We start from the raw sequence: 19,354 nt of genomic DNA on the forward strand, positions 1-19,354 counted from the left end.
TACACTGCACAGATGCCAGTAAAAAGTACCGAAGATCAATAAAATCCAATAAAAAATAAATAAAAAAAAAGAAGAGATATTTCAGACACACATATTACATTACAATATACGTTACAATATTTGCATGATACATCAGTAATAAAAGACAAACAATAAATGTCAATTCACAGACCATATAATTTGTAAATTCTGACGCCTGATTTGTGTAGTCTGAAAGTAGTGATCTATTAGCTGCAAGCAAGCATATGTCCACTAGGGGCTCTGTCTCACATATACTGTATGAAGCATTCATTCTACACATTCAGCATTGCAGCTCTCACTCACATAAACCCATATAAGTGTAGAATGAAGCCCTCTGTGCACCAAGTGAATGGTTTTAATCAATGGTCAGTAAGAAATAAATGGGGAAACTTTATAAAATAAAAGAGTTTGCGGCTACAATACTGAATCAGTAAGTCATTTGCTGCATACTTACAGCTTGAACCACACATCGCGAAACATGCATGATATAATACCGTATAAGGTTTGTTTAATTGACAAATATGTAGCAATCAGATTTCAGATGTTATCAGTCCGAAGCGAGTAATGAATTCCGATTGGCTGATGTGCTTACGGGCACCATGTGATCCCAGCGTGTGCTAAGTTTTATTTTTTTATTTTTTCTTCTAGAACACTTTCAAGTGCAAAACAAGTCATTTGAACTATGCATTGGATACAGAAATGGAACATGAAAACAAAAATCCCTTCCAGGTCTCTGAAAGGAAAAAAAAACAAAAGTGTTGACAATGTGATGACGGGTGGCTCGGAGGAGGGGTGGAGAGGAATTTTTATGCAAGGAGAAACTTCAACTGTTACGGAGAGATTAGTTGGGAAACTTCACAAGTTTTGACCAGCATTGCCATGTTCAAATAACACTGCAGCAGCGTTTCATTTTCATGTGTGTGGCAGGAGCTCTCAGAAGTGCCGCCAACTTGCAGAACAACCCACTTGACTGACATTACAAAGGAGACGCAGCGAGCCTGTCAGATGTGTAGGCCTTGCTGTACCTTCCCCACGGTAACCACGTCTGTTGTGTACACCCAGTCTGGCCGTCACCACAGACGTGTAGATGAAGTTGGTGATAGAGGTACTTTAGGGGGAACGTCGAATCTGATCTTCATCAGCAAAGTTAGCATTCAAAAAGGAGAGGCTAAGAACTTTGTTGCCTCACTGAGGCCGCACCCCTGACTGGAATATTGCTGCAGTGAGCACAGGTCTCCAAATAAATAAAAAAAAAAAAAAAATATATATATATATATATATATATATATATATATAGTCCTGAGCTTATGCACACACTTTATCATCACAGGGGTGCTCTTCAATTGGAATACCAAAATATAGTATTGCCAGCAATATGTCCTGGTCCTGTGCTACTCTGCTAGCGTCTGGTGTTTTATTTGTTAGTTTTTTGCTGAAAGTGTATCTAAGTGGCAATGTGATGCACCTAGGACGCACCAGCAGACTGTGCTGATTAATGTAATATGTGACACCTGTGTATCTGGGTGCACCTGAGTCTGTATATAGGAGACTGTGCTGATTAATGTAATATGTGACACCTGTATATCTGTGTGCACCTGAGTCTGTATATAGGAGACTGTGCTGATTAATGTAATATGTGACACCTGTATATCTGTGTGCACCTGAGTCTGTATATAGGAGACTGTGCTGATTAATGTGATATGTGACACCTGTATTTTCAGTATTCAGTTCCGATTTTACAGAAAGGAAAAGCCCCGAACAAACCTTCACTTCCGGCGACAGATTTTATTTCAACTCTTCTTCAAAACGTATTTGGAATTAAAATACATATTCAAGCAAAAAAAAAAGTATAGGAATATTCCAAGCCCCATAATGCAATTCTGAGAGATGAATGCAATCCACTGACGCAAGGTATAGAAATGTATTTTTACATGTAGTTCAAGTAATGCAGTTACAGGGCGGTCAGAGCGTGGAGCGCAGAACCTTTCAGGGATAAAAGGTTAAAGTGTACGCGATAATTACAGACAGCGCTACAGTTATCCTGCTGAGAGGTTTCTGCGACACTTAATGGTGGAGAGAGTGCATGAACCTGCACTTTTCTCTCCCATCTAGATTGAATCAGTCTTTCGGGCAGATAGAGGAATTAAAATCTCATTAAACGTAGCAGAAAACCTTGGCGTTTCTTTGCTTGCCAGCGGAGGACAACATTCTTGAGCCTCGGTACGTTTCATTAACGCGGGTCAACATAAAGTCCTACACACTGGGTCAAAACGACCGGCCCGGAAAGTCTACTTTCTGGTCTTCTAAGTTACACTTTTACAAAATAAAGTATAATTTGGAGGCTAATGATGATATCTCTCTCATATGCGATGAACCCTCTGGTCTCCCTCCTTAGCGCTGTCCTCCGGATGCCAAGCTCCGTCTGTATGTTCTGCACAGACCCCCGACACATTTACGTCGTCTATTTAATGCAATGAAAGCAGCTGAGGAGCTGTTAGCGGACGCGGGGTCACAGAGCTCGTGGGTCTACGTTTTCTTGAAAGGGGAATTGAGTTTACAAAACAGAAATTTGCACAATAGAGATGGGGACAAAATTAGCCATGCATACTAATTCCCAGTGATTACGCTGCAAGGTGAACTCCCTGAGGACACAGGAGTCAGCGCCTGGTGACGCTTGACTGGAAAGCAAAGTGGGGCAGCTCGTATGACACGGACCCTAAAAGAAGAGCTGCAGAATCCCAGCAATGGGCACAAAGGTTTGTTAAGTGCCACAGTGCCAATCAGAAGAAAACATCACATGACAAAGCAGTGCCCAATATATGCACTTTTTTTTTTAACACCTTTTTTTTTGTTAGTGAACATCTAAAAGGTGATAAAGAGTTTTATTCGTGCCGGAAAGCAGCAGAATGACGTTCCGACACATATTACCTGCAGAACCGAGACTGCTGCCAGAATCATGTAGCAAAGCCGGAGCTTGCGTCCAGTTGTGACAGACACCCGTCTCCATGGTCTGGGCAAGATATGTGCAGAGTCAAAGGGCACAATGAAAGGGGCACTTTGCCATGGCGTTTGGCCAAACGGAAGCAACATTTTGGAAAATTGCCATTTGGTCGTTTCCTTTTTCTATTGTTCTAAAGGATCGAGGTTCTGATTGTATTACTGGTTCCATTTATTGTCCCTTTAAGTAGTTGTTTGCGCCCGGTTAGTCGCCATCTAGAACGGTGTCATCGACACCTATGGACGATCTAAAATGTCTAAACCTCAATGAGAAAAACGTTGATATATATATATATAATCTTTGTTTTATAAAAGGTGCCACAAAGCGTCTGCACTGCTGAAGACCCGACAACCTGAGATCCCCCTGAACCGGGCTGGAAGAGGTGGAGATCTGGAGCACAGCCTTTGAGGTGCAGACGTTAGTTCATAGTTAGCCTTTCGGAAAAACATGGCACAATCACGGTTGCATTAAATACATCAGGGAATTTCCAGATTAGGTTCAGTATTATTAAAAGGAAAATGGTTGCAGCCAGCGAGCACCATGCAAAGGGGCCGACGGCAGCCTGCAAAGTAAAACATGAGGTGGAAGACCTGAAACAAACATTAACCCATCGCTTGCTGGAACGGTCCATTGTCCCGTAATTGTTTTCTGTAATAGATCTGATAGAGAGGACCAAACAATGTGCCTTATGTGAAAGCAGAGACGCTTTATTGCATTTTTGCTTTAAAGTTCTAAATAAAAAGGCCTAATAATCAAAGGCCGGTGTTTTGTTTGTATCCTTACACCCCCACCCTCCCTCCCCTCTGCTTCCAGGAACGCTCACAAGGTTACAGAACAAGGGACACTACCTGGAATTTAGGGAGAGGTCAGTGATCAAAAGGAGCAGCCAGACAGTAGCCAAATCTGCACATAACATCTCATGAGAACAAACAGGAGATGGGGCAGAAATGCCCCCCCACCCTCCTTCCCGCACAGCCCTGCGCCATGTGCCCAATAGACCGCCCCCTACTGACGGCCAGGCTGGTACTTGCAGTATTAATGAAGGATCGTTTAGATGCAGCAGAGCTTTAAGAAAGGAAAACAACAGGAAACCTGCTGTCTGTGGTCAAACATGACTGATCCGAGCTCATTAGCCTCCATTTTGTACAATGACTGGCACTGATCTTCCAACCAGCAAAGGTCACGTGATCTGTGCGAGGATAGTCGCTGTACGATAATGTTTATTAACATTAAGAGCGCAGTTTCAGCATCACACTTTCACGCTTCCCGATGCCAGGTCAACATTCAATATTCTGCCATCAAAGAGTGGAAATACTTTTGAGTGCAGAAAGCTCTGAACCCTATAGAAATCTTTTATCCTTTACCCATCGGGCCTGGAGTCGGTCACTTAATAGGCTAAATGGATATGCATAAGACAGGCAGCATCCAATTAGAAGAGGCACATATTCCTGGTTAGTTGTAGGACTTATTTCCACTGAACTGACAGACAGTGGTACAACCACAAAATGGCCGCCTCACTGCTTATAGGTGACTGACAGACATAAAAGGGATGACGGAACCAAAACAGTTCTAAAAAGTTGGGGTCCTGGAAACTGGCAGCAGGTTATGTTTTAGTTTTTATACAGGAAACCGGTTTTCATTTCAATATTTTTCACATGTTTGTGCTTTTGTTCCGATACTGAAAGTTAATAATATGGAACAATGGGAACCAATTCCTCAGCAGTGTTTACACATATGTACAGTATATTTGCTATACAGATGTGTCCTCATACATCTAGCCTCTATGCGCGTTAAATAGCCCTTCTAATCGCGCTGTGGCATTCCAGTATCTGCATGCAAAATGTTACGTTTGTCTCAGTGACTGTAACACTAACGTAGTGTTTAGCATGCAGATACACCAGCAGTCGCACACACAGAACATAGGCATGCTGCATATCAATTTAATCAGCAGAAGCTTGTGCTACCTATCCGCATCGCTGTGTGAATAAGAGTAATTTGAAGGTAAGAAGTTGCATGAAAAGAGCTCCTGCGTTATGTGTAGCGAACGGAGGATAGATGTATGTGGACACATCTGTAGTTGCCAGATTGCCCATTCCAAATTATTACCAACACTTTGGCTATCTAACAAGGTCACAAAACCTATTGATAGTGTTTCCGCTAGGCTATTTTAGGGGGACGCCACGCCCTGCCCGATTTTAAAAGGGCAGAATGCACCCTGGCCCCCTTGGTGGTGCCTCGCTCAAACAGCCTGCAGCGTGCTGTCCCCACCTGCAGGCAGCAGTGTCCCGCGGGTGAGAAAAACTGCGGTATAGCGATTAACGCCGGTGAATGGATACTGGGCGCAAGAGTGATAGAAAGGGGGCATGTCTTAAATATATACCTTTTCCAGGGGTCACGCCCCCTATTCGGCCACGCAGACCAGAGTGCCCTTTCTCTAGATCCGGTGCCCTGCCTGGCACTTGACCTAGAGTGAACAAAATGAAAGCTTTAAAAAAGCTGGCAAGACTAGGGATGGCCATTGACAGTTAGAAACCATCGATGGTCACCCACCAGCAATGGTAGATGATTTTACCATTGATGGCAAAGATGCAGACTGTTTCCCACCATTGATGGTAGGTGTGGACCCAATATTATTTTATTTTTTCACACACTTGCACTGCAGCGCAGGGCTACTAGGCTGCCAGCCAAAATTCATGTGCAGCAGCCGACAGTAACCATAGATGATCCCGTCCATATTGTCCATCGTAATGGTAATCACCGATGGACTGCACCCTGATGACTTTCTCTAAGCAAAACTAAATTTATTTTGAAGTGTACAGGTGTGACCCCATACAAAATTGTGGCAAATTGCCCTGTTTGACGTGCCACAGACTTTGCGACTAGGGGCCGAATTCAATTAGAGGTGAAAAGTCTGGTTTGGTGAAAATTTTTTGGTGCTCTATTTTGGGGTACAAATGTGGGGACGTGATTCAGAACCCTTTGGACACCCCAATGACTAATAGGGCAAATAAACACAAAAAAACCTAAAAACAACTTGTCATTTTTGGGGTGAAAATTAAAAAAGTATTGGAAAATGGGTAAAATGTAGGGGGCCTGGTATTTTGGGGGGCTATATGGATGAGACAGGTGTTTTTAGGATTGAAGGAGGCTGCAGCAGGTGTATTTTTGAGATTTACTTTATACACCTCAAAATATACTAGTACCCGTTTATTTGTACCCCAAATTTAACTGCGGTACTTATTTTTCTAAAAAAAACATTGCTTTATATCATTTTTCCACACTTATGCACATACATATAACAGCCATTGGACTCAATATAAGATCACTAAATACTTTTATTAGGGCTATTAATACTCTTCTATATTGATTCCCAGGGTCAGTTGAGTTTTTCGTGGAGTACAGACTGATTTCCCAAAAATATGCTGTACTTTTCGCTAGTTTCGCTATTCAGTACATTCGCCTATCTGCGTTTTCGCCTGTTTTGGAACTGAATAGCGTAACTCAGACACTAACCTGTGCAAAAGGCAAAAGACGGAGAGCCGATATGAGTGAGCCGAGTCATACTTTCCGCCACGCGCCCTTGTGCTTAATCTGCGACCTTGTACCAATTCCTTTGCGGCAAAAACACTAATCCTAAGTGCCTAGAACACCCGTAACGATTCCGTATGGGGGCGACGATATGACTAAGTATGCAAGCCTGGGAATCGCTACCCCTGGTGGAGTGTTCAAGTCGCTCTGTATGGCGCAAAAAAGATGGATGTATAATAATAGTTCTGTATCTGCACCAAGTACGTTTCTTTGCTTGTGTGTTATCATCAAGAGGCAAATAATACTTCTCTGTCATTTATTTCATTTTTAGTGAGGGCAATTTTTTAGCTGATAAAGAACCTGTAACTAAGAGACTGCATTATTTCTATGTATAAACCTGGACACGGACGAGGTGACGCTGTTGCGGTCAAATTAAATGAATCTATTTTGCACTTCTGCTGGTGTCATTGGGGCCGACCAGTGTGATCGGAAAATGTCTGAAAAAGGCAGATACAGCAATTGGTTCTTTTCTGACCACAGTCACCGACTTGCCCTATACAGAGCCAGCTGCCTAACCGTGTCCTGCAGTACAGGGGTACTGGAGACCGGCACAGCACATGCTTACAACGTAGCTTTGATATAAAATAAATAGATGATATATAATATATAGATATATATAATCAACAAAAAAAACACTTACACATCCCCCAGCGAGGATCTCGGCTGCAAATGGAATGGAACCATCCTTCATTGTACATTTACCACGTACAAAATCGTTCACCTGTAAGGCAAACACAACTGTGCGTTAAAAAGACATTCACAGCAAACATTTAGATTTATGAACCATGTTCTTATGCTGGGTAGACACTTAACGATGTGTACCCAGTGTCGTGCGGCGGGTCCCGGAATCGGCAAGTACGTACACACTTGTCAATCGTGGGAGCGACAGGACGACAGCATGGCCCCCGCTGACTTTATCGCCCATCGGACCTGCATGCGATGTCACTGACGCGCGGGAGCAAGCATAGTCAGCGACATAGGACGGCATACCGTCTAGTGTGTACCCAGCTTTAGCGCGGCTAGGTGTCACGTCAGCACGGCAGTCTGTAGAAGGGCCCTGAGCTCGGTCCCGACCAGCGAGCTGTGGCGTTTCTATGCCCTCCCCGTGTTTGTGTTACCTCAGAAAGCTCGGGTTTCCTCACGCATGTAATTGTTATGGAAACCACCTTATTAATTAAGCAACAGAACAGAGTAATGATAGCCCTGAAATTACATGGTAATCCTAGCTCTTTGTTCCTGCAGTTGATAGTATAAAGTTGAATTCACACTTACATAATAAGTTAAAGGAGGGAAGCACTTTGTCCAGTGGGATCTACATGAACACTAACCAGAAACCACCACATACAGTTTCGCAGATGCAAAAAACTTTGACAATTGACTACTCTCTCTAAGTGACGCCCTTTGGGCTCAAAACTAGGGCAGACAGGCAAACGTTCACCTTCCCACGGTTTAAAACATTCCTGCATCAGGGAGTGACCAGAATGGTTACACAATTTTGCCAAGCAATGCCAAACAGGCTGCGATAGGCGTCAGGTAGACACAACCATAATACATTTGCACAAATACCGGTTCATGAAAGCAGATTACAATATGGTTCTAGATTTGTGATAACAAATAAAATTAAATTTATGAATATTCTACTTACAGTTAATTTAATAGCTTTTTCTGGCGCCACTCCCAGTAGCTGGGGCAGGAGACCTGGAAGAAATAGATGACACATCATCACCTGGCACAACTAGTGAGCTTAAATAAAAATAAACTTGTTGGCAAATTCTAATACCCGTATAATCTGTATCTTCTAAAATAATTATTTGAGAAGATCAGAATAGAAATACATATATCGCTAATTGTATTAAAGGGGATACAGATTCTAAAAGGAAAAAAATATGTCTGGAAAACAAGATGAAATGATGTGAGGCTATCCCTAGGGAAAAATGTGGTGTTCTATGTAAGAAGAACCTTGACATGTACATTTTTTCCTTGGTGTCTGCACAGTTTCTTGTCACTTATGGCAACCACAGCCGCATGACACATGCTGTAGGAAGCAGAGGCGCTTTGGAATGTCCCGCTGAGCTCTATGCATTGGAAAATCCTCACCCTCCTTTTTGCAATAACATTACAACCGCTGAGCGTCTGAACAACTGACAGCCATTGTTTGTAGCTGCCAGAGGGAAAATGACATAAGTTGTAAATACAGTCTGTTACTTAAAGAACATAGGGGGAGATGTATCAAGCCTTCTAAAGAGTGAAGAGAAGATTGCCCATAGCAACCAAACAGCTTTTACCTATCATTTTACAGAATGTACTTGAGAAATGCTAGCTAGCAGCTGATTCATTGCTTAAGGCAAAATCTCTACTTGTCCAATCTTCAGGAGGCTTGATACATCTCCCCCATTGAGAACTGTGGGGAGAAGGATCGGTGGGGCTTTATCTAATTACTAATAATAAATATCACACCGCTGATCTATGCGGATCGTACAACAGAATGAGGCTTTGGACATGTGCTGTTGGTGCCTATGTAGGGAAATCAGACTGTAGACGGAGCAGGGGTCCTCCAACAGGACACAGCACAGAGAAGTGAGGCTGCATACAACAGATGGGGGTAGGTTATAGTGACCAACAGTCGTCTATATGACACAAGGTTCATACATCCAGCTTATGTAGGAGCTTCCCTCTGCAGAATGACCCACACACAACGACAGCATATCACCAGCAGTGCGACTTTTGAGTTAGTTAACATTCCGTAGAACCGCAGCCGATATACTACGACATTCCCAGCATGCTGCTCTGCACCTAGTGTTACTTCACCTCCTGGTACAGTAACGGACTCTGAAGTTGAGCTGGACACATGTTTAAGGTAATATCAAACGCCTGTAAAAGCAGCACACCTGTGTTCACATGTGGTGTAGCGCATTAACGTAGGCATCGCTGCGTCAGGCGTACACGCGACAACACACATCCAGGACATGAACTTTTTTCCATATTTGCTGCATATAAAACAGCAGACGGAAAATTGTGTCTCGTGTATGAATGAAAATAACAAAATTACAACCACAAGAATCTATGCCTCATCAATGAAGGAAGCACATCTCACCTTTAGCGATAACACACATTCAGGAAGTCGGGAACAGCTATCTAATTCTGCCCACCGCCATCATCATTATCATTATCCAGACACCAGGAACAGACAGTGCTACTTAACATTCTACTATATAGCAGAATTATATCATCGGTTTTATATAGATTTACGCCGTTCTTCACAGAGCCATGTGTATAGGATACGGACCGGAGCGATCTAGGCTCTCAGATGTTTGTACACAATTATAAAGAGGTGTGAAAATCCAACATTTCCATCATGTTTTGCCATGAAGGCCTCACTGGGACCATAGCCCAATTTCCATTGCCCACTCCTGTCTAGGCCACACTATTATCCCCGCAGATGTCTGGATGAAGACTGAGAAACACAGCACGATATCTCAGTCTATGTAACGAGAGCATCGTACAGGAGTTTCTTACAGAACAACTTTTCTACATGAATTGATTCATTCTCAACTACAGACTTTTTTTATATATATCTTAATGATAAAGCAATGAGGTCTTCACGGTTGTCAAAAATGAGCAAAAAGGTGATCAAAAATCTAAATATGAATTTACGGCTATATCATCTTCTAGAGATTAACTGCTACAACAAATGTTGCTGCCATAATACATAGGGGAACATAAATGAAGCGCAATTTAAAAAGTGGAGTATTTCATTTACATACATCTACCTTCTGATGGAACCGGGAGTTTGTAAACTGTAAAAACGCGTCAAGGTTCTCATTTTATGGACACCTGTCTTCCCCATAGCTGCACATCGTTCCCCCTAAGCGCACTGACAATCGCCTATCGTCACATTGCCCAGCTGCCGGCTCCCTACTTATTAGTTACCGCGATTGGAGTACACTTTGAAATTAGCTGGGTCCCGCCTGCTGCTTCTACCCTGGGAGAGGGGTGAGTCCTCTTCAGTGAACACCAGCATGTGGCCTTCTGAGGGACCGGAACTATCGGTTTCACAACCATTGAAAGTAGCCCAGTCCCGGTCGAGCGTACGTGGGATGTGCTGGAACACCAAGTCTGTGCCATGGAGGCCCCACTATATATATATATATAGTGTAATACTGGCCGGCAATAATTACATTGGAGATTCACAAGTTATCCTCTGGGCCTCCTCAGTTTGGAATGATAAGCACACCTGTGTGAGTTCTCTCCCTGTGCTGAAGTCAAGGCACTGGGCAAGCTAATCCCCTAGGATCTGAGTAAGGGAACCACACACAGCCTTAACGCTTCTAGAACCTTTCCAGTTGCAGAAAAAGCAGCTCTGCAGAGAAATTTGAATAGTTAAACTTGCAACCTTGCAGGCATTTCAGTGACAGACTGACTATACTTACATATACCATATTTACATTAGACCTGTGCAAACTAACCTCTATCACTGCGACACAACACGGCTCATTGCATCCCCTTCCTGCAAATGCCACACATCTTACCAACCTGCAATGGGTAATTACAGCTAATACGAAAAGAGGTTAGAGATTACAGCTTCGCTGCTGAACCGCTCGTAACCAAATTTTGTTTTAAGCTCAGGAAACAAGGAGCTGAAATGTTTAGCGCAGGAAATCCCATCATTTTCTTAATCCGGGACACTTTGGCAAGGAGTATGAATTATGAATCTCTGGGACGTTTAAAGGGGTGGGGGGGATAAATTGGACATAACTCAGCAGAATCAGGAACACAAAACTCCCTTTCTGATGTCATTTCCTTTTTACACTTTAATGTTTATTTTCATGCATTTTTTGGAGACTTCTATTTATTTATTTTTTATTTTATTTTATTCTAAAAATCGATTTGCCCATTTGATTTACTTGATGGCCTAGATACTATATACTAGTCTCTGGAAGAGCCTTTATTTTATTTTTTTTGTGTTTTTCTCTTTTTAAAAAAAAAATAAAATTATTTGTGGGATTATTTGGAGAACGTTCGCAATCTTTTTTTGTTTGGTTACTGGGTGGAGGGCCCCAAATTTGTTATGCAGCATTTCATATCATTAGACAGGATTAAAGTTTACTCAGATGTGGGTGTCTACAGATTCCTTGCCAGATCATGTCTTCATGCTATATGTCACTCGGATGCAAAGTTAAAAGAGTACATCTAAAAATAAATGTTTCCAACAGTAACAAATCTGCCATATATAAATTAGAAATGTAAACAAAAAATACAGCAATGAGGGCTTGTCCACTGACACATTTCCCCCTCCCCCCCAAATATCAGCTGTATAAATGGCATGTTCTGACAGGGATGTAGTCGCCATCCCAACGGCGGTCAGAATCCCAGCTCCAGAATCCCGAACGCCGACATCCCGACGGTAAGTGTAAGGGTTAGGCACTACAGAGTGGGTTAGGCCTAGGCTGCCGGGGGACGAGGTGGACGATTAGACTGCGGGAGGGGAGGGTTAGGCTGCGGGAAAGGTGGATTTAGAGGGAGGGTTGGGACACTTAACCAATAATGGCGCTGTTTGTATTCTGACCGCCGCATCCCGACCACCGGGATCCTGTACCCAACCCTTATGACATGGGAAAGCACCAATGGCGGAGTTTACTTACGTTTCCAGCAGCCCTGCTGATTACGTCGCACCTCCTGCTCCTGGATGCGACAAGGCTCTGACATTTTCTGTCAGCTCCACCATAACCCAAGTCAACATGGAAACGCTTCATAGACGCGGTTTCTGTAACAGCTCTGAGCTATACATTGGGGACTGTGAGGGACTAAACTGTCAAAGCATCTGCACATCAAGGAGCGGTTACAACTGCTAAGGGCAACAGACGGCCTTAGGGGATAATGCGGCCCCACAAGTTAGCTCCTTCCAGTTCATCCTTTTTTATTTATTTAAATGAACGGAATCAGGGGGGGAAGAGAAGACAAACAACAACCTCTCTAATGAATGGTGAGTTCGGAGAGACGCTTTACTGGCAATAGCACAGAAACTGATTAAAGTTACAGCATATTTACACATCTGCCTCCTAATATTTAAATTAATAAAAAAAGGGGGAAAATGAAAAAAAAAAAAAAAATACAGCGTTGGAGCCCCTTTAATCTGTATCTGGTTAGCCAGCGAGCAACAAGTTGACTGACCTCGGTAAAGTCCAAAGAAGCCTTCATACCGCAACACTTTCTTAAAACAATCAAAACTGTTCTTGTACATAAGTTCCCCTACAAACGATCCCGTAGATCTCTGGTTCTGCATTCGAGTCTTTACCAAATCAATGGGGTAAACCGCAGTAGCCCCGACAGCTGTTTGAACAAAAAAGGGGTTAAAGTAAATGCAATACGTTAAATAATAATAAAAAAAAAAAGTAATAAAATGGTTGGTTACAAGATACAATTATCTTAAGTGCGCACGTTCCTGTGGATGCTCTCTTTTCATAAACGTAATGAGTTACATTAAAGGCTTGTCAAAGACTTTATTAAAACAGATCAGTAAGTCGCTGTGCACTTATTAAGTTTATAAATTTGTTTTGAGCAAGACAAGCCATAGGTACAACTTCTAACCCTTCCAATATCTATGAAGTACAATGGATTCTGCACAAAACGGGGACAGGGTCAGTGACCCGTGAAGGAAAACTCTTGTGGGAATAGACAGGGAGGCCATTGTGCACCCAGACTCTACATAGGGGAGGGGGAAGTGGTAATGAAGATAAAATGGCAACAGTCAACCATGACTAACCTCCAGCGATTGAACCAAGAGCGAATCTGTAAGCCGACTCGGCCACTTGGACAAGGATAGTACGAGACACATCGCCGGAGCCTTGATGCTTGAGAGAGAAGGACAACATGAGAAGCTGCCATTGTGAGTAGACACCTGCTGTTATACAGCACAGACGTTACACACACACACACGTATCAATTATCTGGAGTACAGTCACGAGCCCAAAAAGACCAAAAAAAAAAAAGTTTACATTCTAAGCTGGATTCGCAAACTGTAAAAGCGCAAACATGCCATGTACCAAAGTGTAACAAGCCGGAGACCGGGGGCCGTTCTTTTGGATACAAGATACCCGGAAAGTGGAAACCCCCCCCCTCTTTAAAAAAAAAAGCCCCTCTCAAAATAATTTGGGGAGAATTGGGATTTTGTTATCAGCATAGCGTAAGGAGAATTACTTTTTCAACATCCTTTTATTAAAATTAAATTTGCCATTTTCTATTTTTGCAACCTGGAAGTGCGTACTGCGCTGCGTTTATTACATTAATAGGGAACAAGACTAAAGCCAAATTTGTAGGTAAACCGAAAAGAAGAGGGACAGCGAGAGAAAGGTGGGACATCCGGTAAGGGATGACCTGGGCACCTCCATGGTCCCAAGTAAATGCCCAATACATGAAAAGCCCAAGAAACATAATAAGCCGACACCTCTTCCGGATATTCATATTTCAATATAACTGTATTCATTATTTTCCACCTTCAGTTCACTTTAATCCATCATCTTGTACATGCGCTCTCTCGCAACCTTGCTCTTATTGAAACGATTATGAACGCAAAGCTTGCTGCCCAATGAGATTTCTCAAAGGGCTTTTACTCAATAGTATGCGAGTAGGAGCCGATAAGCTGATGTAGCGCACAGCAATAAAAAGCAGCACTGTACTAACGCTGCTCCATCACTGCACCACAAGTGCAAGCTCTTACGTCTGCATGCTGGCATGTCCGTCACAGCTCCTGTCTGCCTCAGTTCCTCCTGAAGAAGCAGCAGCCTGCTGTATAGAGTTACCAGGTCAGTATCCATCTTATAAGGAGCATTGAACCCCACACTACAGAGGACCGGCTGGGACAGAGGTCTGGCGTGAGGCCTACATGCCAGAAGGTAGCCTGCATCCACCCTCTGTGGTCTTGAACAGGCGTCTGGGTGCAGACTTTGACAGCACAGTCGTGGTTTAGTTTTACAAACACAAAACTGGCAAATTCAAAGTCAGTCAATGCATGTAATAACTTAAATAAAACACTTACATGCACATAAAGGGTATCTGCTTCATCAGATTTAGCTCTCCTTTTAAAACTAGGTGATTATTTTAAACTAGCTGGGATACCCGGCATTGCCCGGGTTGTAGACTGGACCCTGAAGTAGACCTGCAGCCTTTATTTGTTTATATTGTCCTCGCCTATAACCCCATTCCATTGATCCTGAAAGCACCCCACAGTTTGCTAACATGCTTGCACCAGGGGTGCAGTTGCTATGGAGCCCGAACTGCCTAATGTGTAAGTGGCATTACTGTGTAGACTAAGGGGCATAACTGTGTGGCATAATGTATAAGGGGCACTACTACTGCGTGGCATAATGTGTATAAAGGGTACTACTGTGTGGCGTAACCTGGGCTCTGTGTGGCATAATCCGAATGGGGTCTGTGTGGGGGCAAATGTATGTGTTTTTTTACCTCCGGGGGGTGGGAGGGGCTTTTAAGATCTTGCTATGTGGCCCACAAAGTTCTAGTTACACCCTTGCATGCAAACACAGAGGCTCTGGATTTAATATGATTGTAAGTTTGCGAGCATGGTTCTCTTACTTTTATGTCTGTCTGTTACTACCTAGATTTGTTCTATTAATGTTATATAGCGCAGTATATTCCGCTGCCCTTTACAAGACACTGTTAATAACTTGCATGAGTCATCAACTTTGCTCAGTTTAATAGGATACTTTTATAGCTTTCTCACTATTTAAGAGTGTCCCCCATTTTTAGGGATTCTGTGACAGTGAGTGGCCCTGACAAAGTTCAAAGCTAGGCAAAAACCTAATCCTGGTCAAACTACACCACCATGCCAAATTTAGGGACATTTAAGGATGTGTCATGCATGACAGTTAGCAACATCCCCCGTCGACCCTGCAGTAGGACAGACGGTCGATGTCGCTAGGGACCAGCGTGTGCGCACATATCAAGGGCACACACTAGACGATGTACCTGATACGTTGCTCTGATTCACTGGATCGGACGACATACCGTCTAGTGTGAACCCACTTTAGTCTTTGGCAATTGTTTTTACTTGTTGCGTTTGAACGTTTTCTGATTACTGTATGTACCGGTACTATGTAACACATACATTTGGCCAAAAACAAAAGTCACCAAAACAGGCAAATTACTGTAGCTTTAATGCCTCCCAGTAAAAACAGCAAACCCTCATCTCTTATCAACTAATTCAACGTACATCACATTTTCATTTCTTTCCTTTAACAGTTGGACTTGTTTTCAGATAAGAGAGAAAGAAAACTCATTGTTCATTTCTGGAGTTGTCCATTTAGTGGCCCCCTCCATGGCCCCCACAATCCCTAACACCCTGCACGGTCCCTACTTTAATTTGTTAATGGCATTTGCCTAAGTGGAATACATCCTCAGACACTACTGCTGCAGTCGTACCAAACAACCCTTATCGGTGCCCCAGGTTCCATCAGTCATCACTTTTTCGCCTGAAATTGCCTTAGACGCAAGCGGAGGTGATAAACCGCTTCACGAGACCGCACGGCTTAATTTGATGCGCGCGACTGATTCTGAATCTTTATACAGAGGTGCTACGGTGCAGCGGCCGCTGCTTTTTTGCCCCGCAGAGTTCAATTGTGCTACGTATACAGATGCGGTCGCACACAGATATACAAGTGTCGCATATCAAATGAATCCGTGCAGTCTCCGGATGTGGTCCGTCACGACATCCATTTGCGACTAAGGGGTGGTTTCCATTAGTGGCAAAATCATCAAAAAACAAGCGAAAATGGGAGGTTGTTGAAAAAAAAAAAGGCGAAAAAAATATGCAAAAAAGTGTCAGAAAATTGCATCTATACCCCCAAAAAAATGGCTGCCCTACATCGGAAAATGCTTTAGAAGTGTATTATTGGCTGTAATAAAAGTATTTACGGTATTTAAATTGCGTAGGTTGGCAATAATTTGCGTATATTAAAAAACATTAAGAAATGATAGAAAGCTATTTTTATTCCAGGAAACTACTGTTCCACGTAAATTTGGGGTACGTTAAAATGGGTGCAAGCATATTTACGTGACGTAAAAGCGCACTTTTATAAACCATTAAAAAAGCGCCTGCTGCAACCACGTGCAATGTTTAAAGCCCTTGCCGCACCCATATTGCCCCCCCGAAATACCAAACCCAATACGTTAAACTTCTTGTCAACATTTTTTTCCTCAAAAAAATTTGACCGCTTGTTTTTCGCCAAATTACGCTACTTTCAAAATTTGTTAGGATCATTTATCACTAGGGAAGGGTGTCCAAATGGTTCTGAAAGAAATCCCCACATTTTGTGTCAAAAATAGGGATTTCGCAGTTTCTTTTTTCACCTAGCCTGAGATGGTGAAAACTTTTTGCATGTTTTTTTTTTTTTTGCGGAAATCTACCATTTTTGCAATTTGTTTGTCGAAAAATCTGGCCCTAAGACGCAATTTCGGACAAAAAAGATGCTCGGCGCAAGCCAAGTCAGACGGGACCTAGCGGCTCTCTCACGCCGCATGGCGTTCTGAGGCTAACGTGTACAAGGATACATCTGCAAAAGTCGTAAAATAAATACACCCTCTTCATCTACATACAGAGCTTTAAAAAAAATTTAATAAAAAAAAAAAACAACAATAAAAATAATTTCATAATATTAAAGCACAAGCGTAAATTTCTAATATTTTCAATGATTGATCCCCCCTATAAAGTGCTTATAAAATAAACAAGCATTTACAGCACTTTGGAATAAAAATGCATTGCTTTATTGTAACAGGAGACATCCCTACATGCAATATGCTCCACTTAGGAAAAATGTTTAAAAATAAGGACTGTGTCCCTTTAATGGGTATAATTAAAGTGATGTATGTATAATTGCCATGCTTTCAAATGAGCGACGTGCCCCTTGAAGATAATCGCTCACAGCGAGAAATCGCTTCCTACAGAGCGGAGAGCATCAAACACAGGGGCAGTAAGCTATAGAACCGGCTAATGACATGTATGAAACATGCATGAATCACAATGTGAACCTCTCTCACTGCCAGCAATGTCAGAGGCAGCAAAAAAGATCAAACAAAGCTGGAATAGTAACAAGGACATCATACTAAAGTCAGCTGTAAAGCAGAATGCAGGTCATTTCGCTATTATCCCCCTTATCAAGTCTCTGGGCTGTTCCATGGCCTACATAAAGTAAAAAGAGTGTCCACGGCCTTCCAAAGGCTGAATTACAGAGCCGTGCTTTTGTGTAGAGAGAATACTTGCTGTCAGAAGCAGAATGGATATATGGTACATAATATAAACTGTATACATTTTGCAATAAAAACAAGTACAGGTTGAGTCTCCCATATCCAAAATGCTTGGGACCAGGGGTATTTTGGATAACGGAATATTCCGTATTTTGGAATATTTGCATACCATAATGAAATATCTTGGGAATGGGACCCAAATATACAAACATAATTCATTTATGTGTTATATACACCTTATACACACAGCCTGAAGGTAATTTTATACAATATGTTTAATAATTTGTGCCTTAGACAAAGTTTGTGTACATTGAACCATCAAAAATCAAGTCATGTCAAAATAATTCCGTATTTCGGAATATTTGGATATGGGAGACTCAACCTGTATGAAAAATCAAACTTCTCTCAAATAAATTGCGATACAAAGTAATGCTGGCCACACACATAGCAATATTTTACCCGATCTGGCCGATTCAGACACATTGAAACGACAGATCATGTAAAATATAGCCAAATCCTGAGTAAATCGTGAGTCCCCACTCACGATCACGATGCGATGCGCGTCCCCGCTGGTTGCACATCGCACTGTGAAAGTCTGACTGCAGGAGAGATCCTTTGAAGATTGAACACCAAATTGTGCGCAGATCGTGTGCAGAGCTTCCAGGGAGAGTTTCAAGGGAAATCGTACACAGATCGTACACATCGGCTGATCGTGTGCAGATCGCCATGTGTGTGGCCACCTTCACAATCACAGATGTGGCCGCTTGTGTCAGGCTACTAGATTCTTAGCTCTAATTTAGTTCATTTTTCTTTAGGTACACTACAGAGCTTAAAAACTTTGCAAATATCAGAACAGTCCTGCAACCCACAGCAGATTACTTTAGGACTCTAACTGGCACAGAACTGATGATAGACAGCCATGCCGCAGGGTGTTTACTACCAAGAACATTGCTCTTACCTGTCTCTGGGCTTCCGCCAGGTTATAGGGCAATGCTCCCTCTTCGAGAGGAGCAATTCGTTCAATATCTGCCATGGTCATACGCCTGTCATTTAAAAAAAAAAAACAATAAATAAAAATGTGGCGGCATCAGTTTATTTTGTAGTAGTAGAAATACAGAATATGGGTATTGTTTTAATTTGGATTTCAAAACAATGCTTGCTGTAACATCTCACTTACCCCCTTGGCTCATATAAATCAGCTAATTGGAACAGTATGTCAACTTCCATGGGTGTAACTTGGCCAAATCTCTGAGCAGCCAACACAAACTCCTCTGGTTAGGAAAGAGAGAGAGAGGGAAGCAAAGATGAGACGACCGGACTCCTCTATAAAACGACAGACATTGCATGGAGTAAACCAGGGAGAGAAAATCACTGGATTCCCAGCGGTTGTGGAACTACAAGCCCCAGTATGCTACGCCAGCCAGCTGGAAAGCCAGAGGCCGCCTACCTCCAATCGTACAAATAAAAAATGAATGGTGACATCACTGATTA

General features: G+C 42.5%; 1 protein-coding gene across 1 annotated transcript in view; it reads right to left on the reverse strand.

Moving 5' to 3' along the window:
- SLC25A13 (solute carrier family 25 member 13) overlaps nucleotides 1-19,354 on the reverse strand; it is a 124,107-nt gene that overhangs the window by 29,536 nt on the left and 75,217 nt on the right. Inside the window, exons 8-13 of the mRNA XM_088442243.1 lie at nucleotides 19,041-19,134; nucleotides 18,822-18,906; nucleotides 13,371-13,458; nucleotides 12,779-12,937; nucleotides 8,253-8,305; nucleotides 7,248-7,328 (exon numbers count right to left, since the gene is read on the reverse strand). Of these exons, the coding sequence (XP_088298369.1) occupies nucleotides 7,248-7,328; nucleotides 8,253-8,305; nucleotides 12,779-12,937; nucleotides 13,371-13,458; nucleotides 18,822-18,906; nucleotides 19,041-19,134 (560 nt within the window). The remainder of the gene's footprint in view (nucleotides 1-7,247; nucleotides 7,329-8,252; nucleotides 8,306-12,778; nucleotides 12,938-13,370; nucleotides 13,459-18,821; nucleotides 18,907-19,040; nucleotides 19,135-19,354) is intronic.

The sequence above is a fragment of the Taudactylus pleione genome, unplaced genomic scaffold (assembly GCF_031769625.1).
Source record: "Taudactylus pleione unplaced genomic scaffold, aTauple2 ptg000306l, whole genome shotgun sequence".
NCBI classification, from domain to species: Eukaryota; Metazoa; Chordata; class Amphibia; order Anura; family Myobatrachidae; genus Taudactylus; species Taudactylus pleione.